Source organism: Rhinatrema bivittatum, chromosome 4 (assembly GCF_901001135.1).
Source record: "Rhinatrema bivittatum chromosome 4, aRhiBiv1.1, whole genome shotgun sequence".
NCBI classification, from domain to species: domain Eukaryota; kingdom Metazoa; phylum Chordata; class Amphibia; order Gymnophiona; family Rhinatrematidae; genus Rhinatrema; species Rhinatrema bivittatum.
The window spans coordinates 341,611,291-341,624,295 of NC_042618.1; the positions used below are offsets into that span (position 1 = coordinate 341,611,291).

At 41.4% G+C, this 13,005-nt stretch overlaps 1 protein-coding gene across 15 annotated transcripts in view; it reads right to left on the reverse strand.

Moving 5' to 3' along the window:
- Positions 1–13,005, reverse strand: part of TMEM94 (transmembrane protein 94) — a 272,670-nt gene that overhangs the window by 116,867 nt on the left and 142,798 nt on the right. For 14 of the 15 annotated variants that reach the window (XR_003856541.1, XM_029600531.1, XM_029600535.1 and 11 more), the window contains 5 exons: positions 9,786–9,905; positions 9,569–9,699; positions 5,741–5,877; positions 4,854–5,056; positions 3,864–4,018 (listed from right to left, as the gene is read on the reverse strand). Coding sequence is in view for 14 of the 15 variants with exons in the window: in XM_029600531.1 (XP_029456391.1) it covers positions 3,864–4,018; positions 4,854–5,056; positions 5,741–5,877; positions 9,569–9,699; positions 9,786–9,905 (746 nt within the window). In the remaining variant the exon portion in view is untranslated. The remainder of the gene's footprint in view (positions 1–3,863; positions 4,019–4,853; positions 5,057–5,740; positions 5,878–9,568; positions 9,700–9,785; positions 9,906–13,005) is intronic. The other variant, XM_029600536.1, reaches the window with a different exon arrangement.

Sequence of the window (13,005 nt, forward strand, 5' to 3'; positions counted from 1 at the left end):
TACATGAACCTTTGCAATTGGTGCTTAGCAGCCAGGATGTTAAAGATAGGAATTGTTATTTGCTAAATGCTATGTCCTGCCAAATCTGATAAATAAAAGTCTATTTCTAAGGAGAATACACATTGTCTTTTACCTGACTTAAGATCGCAAGGAAGGTGGGAGGGCAGCTGGCTGCATCCCCCAACCTGTCTAAAGATCTCATAGCTTGATTATACATGTAATGAAATACTGGAATGAAATTTGGATTACTCTCTGTAGTAGTTTACTGATTGCCAAAAATCAATCAGAATGGAAAACAAAATAGACTAGACTATTAACATTTTCTAATCCATTTTATATAATAGTAATAATGACTTGAGTTTTGGGAATATCAAATATAATGAAGTTGCTTACCTGTAAAGGTGCTCTCCATGGACACCAAAACAAACAGCTACACAGATGGGTGACATCATCTGAATGACTGTGAGTCAACTTCTCTCCTAGCTCAGAAAGTTCTTTTATTTCTGAATTTCTTCTGGTCACACGTAGGAAACTCCCATGCCAATGTCTAGGCACAACAGTGCCTCAGTCTATCCTCTTGCTTGCTTCAATTTCTTGAGGTGGCAGGATGGATTGTGTGGCTGTTCTGCTGCCCACGGAGAACACCTGTTACAAATAAGCAACTTTGCTTTCTTCATGAACAAGTTAAACTAAACGGCCACACAGATGGTACATCCCAGCTTAGGGTTGCAAAGTAATTTGTTTGCCGTCCTCTTTTTTTTTTTTTTTTTTGCAACCCAGCACTTTTGCAGGAAGTTAATTTTACTAACAAACAGAAGTCAGCACACTCTGAGCAAACCTACTGTCCATGCGAGATTCTTGTTCTAAACAGTAATGGGAAGTGAAGGTATTAATTGTTGACTGTTGCAGCCTTGTCCTGTATGGAAGATGTTGCGTCCGTCGGTCTCAGACAGCTTCGACCTCTGTACCTCACCTCTTTCCATTAGGCCTTGGGAAGATGGCTGCTGCCGCGTCATCATGCCGCTCTCTAAGGCATCCCCGGAATGGCTACGGCGACGGTGTTTGCCATGTTTCTCATGAAGGCCTCCTAGGGTGCGTGCTCGCACGCCACCCACATCTTTATCCACGTCATGGAGGGAACCTTGGGGGCGGCCCTCCGAGTGACATCATGCCATCTGGGTATTTAGCCTGCCCTTCGTTTGGTGATGGTGATTAATTTCCATTGATGTTTGAAGAATCTGAGTCTCCCCCCTCTACTTTTATCTGTGGAAATGGGTTTTGGTCTGACTTCTCTGCCTGGGTTAAGCCTGCTGTGTTTGCTGCTGTAGCTGGTGGATTTGTTGCAACAGTATTAGTTTATTTATTACATTTATGAATTGCTTCTCAGGTTTTACAGTAAATTCTTCCAAAGAAATGTACAGTAAAATGAAAAAAAAAAACCAAAACAGAAATAATATAAAATAGGATACCCCAATTATACAATAAAATAGCTAAAAACCTTACCCTAGCAAAGAAACATATTTCTACCATTAACTTGAAAGTAAAACAAAACAACTTATCACTAGGCTGTAATAAGGATGGGAGTTACATCGCACCCTTTGAGTAAAACAGAATGGTTTTCTATAATGCTGCTGATATCTTCTGTTAGAGGAGCTGAGTCACAGATAAGGATTGTAGAGCAGTATTCAATCTTTTCGCCAAATAGGGTGAAATCATCACATGAGGTATCTGCTAATTTGTCATGGACCTCTTTTTTGACTGCAGAAGCCTGAAGTCATGCCAGCCTTCTAGCGACTGGTGGTTGCTGCCATTCTTGAAGACGTATTGAACGAATCATAGATTGACTGAATAAAGTACTTAGCATAGTTCTCTGGTCCATCACTGTCTCATTAAACTGCTTATTACTGAAATTTGCTTATCATCTCTTTAAGTGTCTAAATTATTAGAGGTACTGAATCATTTTTAATTGGTGTGCTTCAATTCTGAATTTCAAAGTTGCACCTTGGAAAGCTCTTTTCCCTATATTATGCAAAATACTGGGATCTTTGTCAGGAGGAGTATTTGAATATATTTTCAGCTTGTTTCAGTGCTGACAACTATGATTGACTCATGAGGCAATTGGACTTTAACATTATCTTGGCACTTTTGTAGCCTATATTTGATGTCTATGTTTTTGGCCACTAGCATTATAGAATAAGGTGTCTTCCAAATTCTTGTCTGCACATCCTTGAGTGAGTGCTTCATCAGCATAGCCTTAATTGTTTAGGTGATTGAATACACTGTAGAACCCCCTGCAACTGTGTTGTACCTTCTTCCTCTTCCTGCAAATTAAAGGGAATGGCCTCCGACATCTTTTGAATGAAAGTTCAATAAGAGGTAGTCTCCCAGCAGTATAGATACTTTATCAGATTCCGGTGACAATTTTGAGGAAGGATCTGAGAATGATTAGATATATAGTCTAAGGAATCATATGAGTCTTGTGAAACCTCGGAATCTGAAGGAATATATATTGGTGATTCCACTTATTGTCTTCTGGTGCTTTGCTTGTTTCCAATGGTTTGTCCTCAGCATCTACAAACCATGAAGGGGGATCTTAATTGTTCCCTTAATCATTCCAAAATTGATTTTTGGAATTTGGCTCTTCATTTAGGATGTCCTTCATGTATCATTTAAAATCTGTCCAAAGTCCTTGGACAAATGTATGATAGTCTAGTAACCCTGGCAATGAAAGCCTTAGCTCTGTACTGATAGAAGGGTGTCCCTCTGGCTCTAATATGGGAGTAGACAATTTTCTACTTGTAGAAGTAGATGTTCCCAATGGCTTGGATGTTTTCATTTTGTGTTGCTATTTTCTTGTGTTTTTCTTCTTGGTATCACTGGTCCTTGGCACCAAAGATGACAACATAACCCATACCGATATCGCAGTGCTTTTCACTCATGGAGCCAGTGCATCTCTAGCATCAATTCTGAACGTTGAAGATCCTGCGCCAGATGCTGTCTGAGATACTATCTCTAAGCACAGCACCATTACTATCTCTAAGCACAGCACTGCAAGGAAGTGCCTTGATGCTATTAACTTTTCTGGTTTGTCTTTATGCATTGATGATCTATGTCATGATCTTTTCGTTGATGAAGCACCTGAAGAAGTAAATAGAGACCTTTTTTTCTTATGATGAAACTTTTTAGAACTTTTGTGCTCTAAAGAGCTTTTCAACTCATATTTAAATTGAGGTCCCTATATACAATATAAGCACCCTCAGAGACATCTTTCCTCAGGGACTACAATTGGCACTATTATGGTCTGGACCTAAACAGCACAGGCAAAAGCTATGATGGTAAGCAATGGCCTTTTTATTCCTGCATCATTTGCAAGACATAAAAGGACTTTCCCCTTTGTTAATCAAAGATCCTGTTGAGGCCATTTCAGCTTCGAAAGTTTTTTATTCTTTTCTTCAAAACAATTTTTTTTTTTTTTAAATAGATGCAGCTGACATGAAGAGATAAAACATGACAATTTGCGTAGCAAACAAAATTTGATTGAGTCACTGTTGCACTACAACGTTAGTGTGGGAGTTTCTGCAAATGTCCAGAAGAAACTCGGAAAACAAAAGAACTTTCTGAGATAGAACAGAAGTTGACCCACACAGTGCTGTCCGATAACATCAACAGTCTGTGTGGATGTTTAGTTCGGCTTGTCCTCAGATAATTAATGACTACCTGTGTTAACAGATTGAATGAAAATAAGTCCCTTCCCCGCCCAACAGTCATTAAATACCCTTTGCTTAGGTGATCGGTTCTACAGAACAGAAAAACCCCTTCCTTCTACAGCAGACAGCTGAACACTATAAGAGCATATAGACTACCTGACGTTATCAATCACAGGAGTTTTCAGGACCCGGAAGAAACGGTGTTGCTGAGGATTCTCAGGGGGACCCTTTTTGATCTCCCCCCTTGGAGAAGGTGGTGGAGATAAAGGAGGGAACAGGTCTCCAGGCTCCAAAACAATGTGCTCATCATCCTATTATCAAAAAGAGTTGAAAATGAACAGGCATGACCAAGAGGCAAACTAAGGGTTGCAACAAGAGACAAATATGCAACCAAGAGTGAGATTGTGCTGTACAAGAACAGGTGGGAGAGGCCAAAAGATGGCACAGCTACAAACGAAACAAACACCAAAGAAAGATCAAAAGGACAACTGGACAAAATAAAGAGAGATACTGTAAGGAAATCACCTGAAAATAGAAGCAAAAGCTTAAAAGTACATGCATTCATTTATTTTATTTTAAAACATCTATAACCTGTGCTCTATAATTTTGCATGAGGCGGCTTACAAATTTTTAAAACATTCATAATAAAATCAATGAACTTTTAAACAACACGACTCATAAAAACAAAAAGAGGGATGTATAAATACACCATGATAGCAGATACAGTGCATTAGAATAATCATCTCATGGAGTTGAAAGCCTTGGTGAAAAGGTTTTTAAAGCATTCTTTTAAAAATCCTGTTTAAAATTTGAATTAAATTTAGGTTTTCCTGGACTCAAAGCTCTCAAAATTAGGAAAACAGTTATTTACTTAAATGTTTAAAGTATTTTCTTCAAAGGGACAGAAGTGGAGTAGGGCATTTAATGACCCAAAATCAGCTCTACTGTCTTCAACAACACAAGTCAGCAACTAAAGCCCAAATGAAACAAACTAGCCCTGAGAATCTAAGCTTAGTCCTCCAGGTTTTAGTTGGACTTTTTCTTTCTATGGAAAGAGCAAAGCAGACAATAAGAAGAAGAATATATGTCACGTGTTTACTTCTGACCAGGGAAGGCCACTATAAACCTCCAAGCTCCATTTGTTACCTTGATACCACGGAGAGATGCATAGGACTCCTGCCCTGGTCTCAGAGCTATAATGTCTCCTTCCACCAGCAAGCTGACAGGCAAATTCACAAGTTGTCCATCCCGGTAGGCCCAGTGAAAAGACCAGGATGGGGCAGAAGGCATATGGAGATCTGGATACAGAGAGGCAGCCCACTTCAGCTCACTGCCATCCTTTAGTGCATCTTAAAGGGCAAGAAAGGGGAAAGGTGTGTCAAGTAACAGGAGCAGCACATTTCTGTTACAGTAAACCAGAGGAGTCACACAAGACAAATTTGTTTTAAATTCTTCTTCAACCTGTACCCTCAACATATCTTACAATCTCACTGTAAAAAAAAAAATCCCAAATACCTACCAGTTGGCATTGGAAGCAGATCAACTATATGGAAATATCACCAGCAGCCAGACCTCTAAGCATCTAAGAAGTAGGAGACACTGCCATAGCCTTACAATGACATAGGATCACAGACAGAATCTGCTCCCCTTTCTTCTATAGTTTAATCCATCCCATACGCTATGAAGGTAATTTTCAAATGAGTTATGTGCATAAATGTAACTTACTATGTAGCAATTTTCAAAAGCCATTTTCTTGAGTACAGTGTACAAATGTGAGTAAATCCTACGGACAATTTTATGGCATATATTGTAATAATTTTCAAGAGTGCATTTACTCACGCAAGACCCAGTTTTATGCATATAAATGCTTTTTAAAATCAAGCCCTAAGTTAGCACTCCAAGTGGCAACAAGCAGTGGTTGAAAAAGAGAAAGAGCGGCACATCTCCATCATCTGCACTGAAGTTGGGAGACAGAACCTAAAATTACTATATTTAAAATTCAACCAGAGTGAGGGGAAAAGGGAAAAGCTCACCCCTAATTTTGTTGATGATATTCAGTAACCTCCTCATGACCTCTCTCCGTTTCAGTGCCTCCTGTCGTCCAACCAGGAAGAGATTAAGGAGAAGAAGCAGGAAGAGAGCCAAAGCATTCCCAATTTCAGCACCTTGGCTTTATGAGGGATTAGGGTCATTGAATAAACAGAAAATAGTGATTAAAACAAACCCAGGAATCCAAATGACATACCTATATCACCATCCCCAGGATTCAGGCCCCTTTTATTGGATGCAGAGACTTAGGCAGAAGGAAGCATATTGATCAATGGTATGCCAGGCATTCAGAAACATGGATAATGCCTCACAGATCCTAATCTTAGAAACACAGAACATGACGGCAGATAAGGACCATACACCCCATCCAGTCAGCCCATCTACACCTGCTCAGTTTTATAGTCCTTTCCTATCTCTCAGAGATGCTCTGTGCTCGTTCCGTGTTTTCTTGAATTCTAACATTCCTAGTCAACTCCATCGCCACAGGGAGGCTGTTCCATGTGTTCACCACCCTTTCAGTAAAGAAATATTTCTTAGATTACACCTGAGCCTACCCCCTTTGATCCTCATCATTTAACTCCTCATTTCAGAGTCTATTTTCCATTGAAAGGGACACGCATCCTATGAATTTATTCCTTGGAGGTATTTAAATCTCTCTATCTTATCTCCCCTTTCCTCTAGGAGATACCTGGGGGGCGGGTGAGTAGAAGTAATTAACTTGCATGGCTGTCTGTTGACTCCTTACCCCTGAAGATGTGAGTAGGTGGGGGATGTGTGTATAAGGAGATCTATTCTCTTCACCTTGAACTCCACTGTGTAAAATAGGCAACTAACCCCTGGATACTGAGTTAATCCAAGTGTTGTTACCCAGTATTCACCCTTTAATTTTAGTCTCTCTAAACCCTTCCAAAAAGTACCAGCTGCTTCAGGTATTTCTACCGAGATCATTTACAGTCGTATGTAAAGCTGCTCCACAGGTCACAGCTGGGCCTGTGGGGAAGGATAAGCATCTCTCACAGGCAGAGAGCAAAGCATCTGGGATAATTCTAACCCCCAACCATACTGAGGTAAAAATTTAATGAGGCCCCCAAATGCGAGCCTCCTGCACAATACACTGTGATTTATGAGATGAGAAGAAGAGGATAACTGATACCACAGCATCATGTGACTATTCAATACAGGGTTCTGACTTTACATTGCCAATATCACAACACTATGAGCTGTACAATTTACAACACATTTTCCACCTGATTCCCCATTCTGGACGTCCAGCCTTCTGGGATAAAATAGCTAAACATTAGGTAAGTACAAGCTGCAAGACGCTTCGTTTATCTATTGTATAACAATTTTAATAATTTTTACTTAGAAATCATTTCAGCAATTTTGAAACATCTCCTGTTATCGACTCCCTTTTGCAACCCTCCTGAAGAGCTATCTTTGTGATACAAATTGGAAGTAAAATCCTTTTCTCCAAGTCTGTGTTGCCTCTTGGATTTGAAAACAAAATGTATAAAGGCTGGGAAGAGAAAAGAGTTAGCAACACACATTTCAGTATTACAGCCACTTCCTGGCATCAAGCTGCAACGAGCCTCTTACTTAATACCTCAGCTTCCCAAGCAGCAACAGCATCAGAGTTCATTAAATGGAAAAGTCACAGAGGGAAGTACAATTTGACATTTTTTTTCATTTGTTATTTAAGCTGGTGGATGGAAAATAGAGCGAAAGAGTGTTCTTCAGCGGCAGAAACAGCATGAAGCAGCACAGAACAGCACAAAAAGCTTTACAAATATAAAAAAACCAAACATTATAGTGACACACACACACACACATAGATAAGTGTGTGTTTTATATTATATATACACACACACACACACAGATACACACCTCACATACATAAACAGACACAGAGTAGAGCACCTTATAATTGAAATTCCTTTCAGGCCGATAAGGTACAGTGCGCTCCGGTGGAGCGCACTGTTAACCCGCGATTAGACGCGCATTTTGGATGCGCTAGCTTTACCCCTTATTCAGTAAGGGGTAATAGCGTGTCTAAAACACGCGTCCAACCCCCCCGAACCTAATAGCGCCCACAACATACAAATGCATGTTGATGGCCCCTATTAGGTATTCCCGCACGATTCAGAAAGCAAAATGTGCAGCCAAGCCGCACATTTTACTTTCAGAAATTAGCGCCTACCCAAAGGTAGGCGCTAATTTCTGCCGGCACCGGGAAAGTGCACAGAAAAACAGTAAAATGCTTTTCTGTGCACCCTCCGACTTAATATCATGGCGATATTAAGTCGGAGGTCCCGAAAGTAAAAAAAAGTTAAAAAAAAAAAAATTTGAAATGGGCCCACGACTTGAAAACTGGACGCTCAATTTTGCCAGCGTCCAGTTTCCGAACCCGTGGCTGTCAGCGGGCTCGAGAACCGACGTCAGCAAAATTGAGCGTCGGCTGTCAAACCCGCTGACAGCTGCCGCTCCTGTCCAAAAAGAGGCGCTAGGGACGCACTAGTGTCCCTAGCGCCTCTTTTTACCGCTAGCCCTAATTTAAATATTTTAGTTTACTGTACCGCACGCACAGGACACTGGCCTGGGCGCTCGCCCTCTCTCCCGCGAACTTTACTGTATCGGCCTGTTTATCTGAAAATTCCCAGCACCTGAAAAGAATTAAGGGATTTAGCCTGTGTTCCACTTTCCAGAAAAAAATTTATCATCTGAAAATTGGTTGGCTTCCTACGTTCTGTTATCCAGAAAAACTCCCATTATTGGAAATTCTTGTATCAAAAAACTCCTAATAACCGGAACAAGACTACTCCCTATCATTTTGAATAATAGGTGTTGGTGTGTGTACAGAGGGGTAGAGAGACATAGACACATAGATATATATTTATACATGCATCTGCATTTATTTCTATAGGAGGGCTGATATTCAGCTAGCAGTGACTTAGCTAGCTGTTATTGCTCCATTGAGCAGGGACTGTCTTTTATATGTATCTGTACAGTGCTATGTATGTCTAGCAGTGTTTTAAAAATGATTAGTAGTAGCAGCTAGTGTTGAAAATCCATGGTGGCTGGTTAAGTCCTCCAACTCCCACCCTCTGTTCCCCTTACTCCTGAGCTAATCACGCCTACCGGAATGCTTGCTTTTTAGGGCCAACCTGCTGGTTCAGCATCTTTCCTGCACACTGTCATGCACAGGGATCTGGAATCAATTCCCAGTTTAGGTCCTCTGATCACCAGGTCAGTTGGAGCTGCAGAGGCTCCAGTCGCAGCACCTGTACGGCAAGGGAGTCCTAGTCCTTGCACACTCATGACACCTAGTGACCGGATTTAGACCCCCATGATTGCAGGGTTCCAGGAAGAGCTCTAGCATATGGCCCCTGGCTGAAGGATGACTGATCACACAAGCTTGGTCTTAAATCGCCAGATTCATAAAGTGCCTTCTCAAATGTTGTGCCTTTGGGAAAATTTCAGACTCAATATGCTGCTCTTTGACATAAATTATTTTCTAATGCCTAGCAGTTCTCGATGTGCAACCACTTGTTAAACAAATGGGCCACAAGAGCACATTCAGTATGTGCTGACATCCTATGATCCAACCCTATCATGTGATATTGGTGACAATCAAACTGTCATTCCTTCAGACCCTCCATTAAAATTGCAAAATGAACAGAAGTCGTCTTTCTCATCCCCTGAACACTACTCTGAATATGGAAAGAGATCAAAGAGAGAAGACTGAGAGAAGAAAGACCAGAGGATGGAAGATCCTAGCTCCACAGGGTAAAAATTCCCCCTGGTCATGTGCTCACCTCCCATCCGGCTGGTTTCCATAGCAACACAGGAGAAACAGCACTGCCATCATCATCAACGCTGCCCCTGGCCAATGGAAACAGGAAGAGCGATTGCCATGGTACAGGAAGCTCCTCCTACTCCACAAGTCCTAAAATCAGAGAAGTTAAAGGGTGACTGTGACCATTCGCCAACATTGATACAGACTTGTTAATGCTGCTCAGCTCCGTTAATTACCTTCCATGAGGTCATCTTCTTTCTCTCTTTCTGATGCGCCTCCAGCACTGCAGTCAACTGGTCCTGCAGGATGACGAGGGCCTGCCGGGTGGAGAGGCCCAAACATATGGCCATCTCATCCTGCAGGAAGAAAACCATCCATCAATGCTTCCCTGGCTCTCCTGCCCTCCTCCAGGATTATATCCTCAGAAAACCCCAATATCCGCCATACAACAGTGATGGCCACTGTGGCAGATTCAGCATGGGGTATAGGTCTATGCATCTCTCACTGTACTTTAGGAGAGAGAGGAAGAAGGCTTTACTATTATCATTTTACCTTAGGCACCTGTTGAAAAGGTGACTAAGAAATCTAAATGAATAAATATACAGCCTGACTCACAATGCAGCACAAATGATGAATCCAGTCTCTAAAAGGAAAATCCTCCATTAGAGGAGACATGCTTCTACTGAGGCATCAAGAGGCAATAATGGAGGTATAAGTTAAACAGAACGATCCCCCACAAACATACACAGGAGTAGGCGAACAGGATAATGTGACCCCAAAACAGCAATACAGACCCACAGCAAGAATGGCTGCAATCTGTACTCTTCTGGTATAGGAAGAAGAAGGGTGTTATCTGGGCACTAGGAAGAGGGGCATTAAGATAATTATTGGGGCAATGGTAAAAATCAGATTAATTTACTTTGACATTTAAACAGGCAAATGATTCGGGGGGCTCACTTAAAAGAAGAGGCAGGAGTGCTTCCTCCCATTGTGTAGGCACATGAAGTCAGACAGTCTGACTATATGCACTTCCGTAAATGGACAAAAGCGGTTCTTTTCAGACAAGTTTTAATTTAATTTTTTAAATTTATGTTTTGGATGTATGTGGTTTTATGATTCTATCATTGTGTATGCATGTTTGTTTTCCACAATAAATGAACATTGTTAGAATTGCAGGTAATGAGAACTGTTAAATAAATAAATAAATAGATAGATAGATAGATAGAGATAGATAGATAGATAGATAGATAAAAGGAAAACAACCTTCAGGACCCAACATGTGAGCAATTTTAGTTAATCCATCCAGCCATAGTATTCAGAGGAGAGAAACACCTACACACAGAGGTTAATAATGTAGATTCACAAAGGTGCAGTGGTAGGCATTAATACAGTGTCCCCTAAAGCTTTACAACCTAGAACACGCTGAACTACAAACTCACCAATGCAGAAAATCCCTGAAATAAAAGGATAAACCAACCATCCCCCTTTCACCTCACTATACACCATACAGAACACAGCATCACAACACAACTGCTAAGACTGTTGACCTCTTTTTTTTCCTGCTTCTTCTAATACTTCTAACCCATAATAGCTTCCTCCCTAATGATTCTATAATATTTATCTTTTCTGATACCACTAACAAATTTACAGGCCAGCTGAGTAGTACAGTAGGCACTGCTATGTAGGAAACCTAGGTTTGATTCTACAGCCCAGCAACTATTTCTCAAGCCAGTCGAAGCTGGAGATACTGCAGAGGCAGCAATCATGGTCTTAGGAAGCAGTAGCAGCCATCGTAACAGTGACATTTAGTGCATGGATAAAGTTTCTGGCTGAGGACTGTCATAGCTCTTCCAGAACATGGCTGCCAGATTGCTAAACCACCAACCATGCTTCTCTCATGCCTCTTCTCACCTCCTTTCCCTGGCTGTTAGCTATCACTGTGCTTTCAAACTGCTAATTTTTACTTTAAAAACATCAACAGTTCTCTTTCTCAATATTATTCAACGGCATGTATATTTTGCAGCTTCCGCATCTAGCCATGCATTCTCCTCTGCACTCCTCACACAAGACAGGCTATATCACAGTCTCGAGGTTTTCTCTATCCTTGCACCATGTGACTAGAATAACTTCCCAGCTGGCATACAAGATGCTCCTACTATGACCCCAATTCTAATCTCATTTTAAGGCACACAACTTGGCCAGCTGGAGCTGGAGATGCTGCAGAGGCAGCATTCATAGCCCCTGGGGAGAGGGAGTCTTGGCCATTACTAAAAGGCAGACCTGGCAGTCAGACTATATAATCCATAGTAATTGGGTTCCAGAAGGAGTTACAGTTTGAGATTCTTGGTTGAGGGCTTTTGCTGCACTGGCTGGGCTTCATTAAGCAGGGGATATAAAAATCAGAGGGAAAAAAGCTAGGTAGTTGTGAACGAAGGCTCAAGGCACTAAAGCCCAAAAGAGGCCAGTTTCAAAAAAAGACAGATGCCAAAAAATAACAGAACGAAACTGCTAAAGCCAAGCCAAAAAAAAGAAGCATACTTTCAAAACTGACTTAAGAACATAAGAAATTGCAGGGGGACAAGATGGCTGCTTCCTGAGAGCCCCAGCAAGACGTCTCTCTCCAGTTTCCTGATTGACGATTTTTTTCTTCTATTCGACATGCCTCATACGAAATGGAAGGCCGTTGAGGGAGAGTATAGCTAGCTCCCCCTCACTGGAGAACAATCAACCGCGGATTGAGACTTTTTTTTTGCTGGAACGCCAGGGATACTAAGAGACGTGCAAGCTGCTGCGGAGCTAGGCGGAGAGCAAACTCAGTCTCCACTGGCCGAAGCCACCTCTTTAACCCCCGGTGCACCGAATACACCAGTGCCTCCCTCCCAAGTCCTCCTGTTAACACCTGAAGGCTCATCGACCCCCAAAAAGGTAATTTGGTGGGATCTGAATATTGAGTTGGATGCCCCAGATGGGAGTGGAATCTCTATTGATGATACTGAAGAGGCACGGCTTAAGGCTGTTTGTGCGTAAGATCTTCCGTCGGTTATTTGGAACCTGGTCTGGCCGTCTCAACCCCTAAGCCGCCCTCTCTAGATGTTGTAAGTGGAGAGTCTTCTGGTGGTGGAAGTGATCTGGCAAATATTATTCCTATTAAATCTCCCTTCTTCAAACCACCCGAGATTACTTTGGAATCAGTTTGGGACACTCCACTGGTTACTCTAGAGGTTTCTATTATTTCATTAACAAAAGTTATCCTGGACACAAATAATCAAACACGAATAAACACAGCTTCCATATCTAAAATTGCAACTAAGTTGGATACATTTGAATCTCGGATATGCATGGTTGAGAAAGTCCAAACTACTTTGGTTCAATCAGAGCAAGTACATGCAAAAAAGTTGGAGAATTTAGAAAACTTCCTCAGAAGTTTGAATTTAAGGGTGTTGAACTTTCCTATTA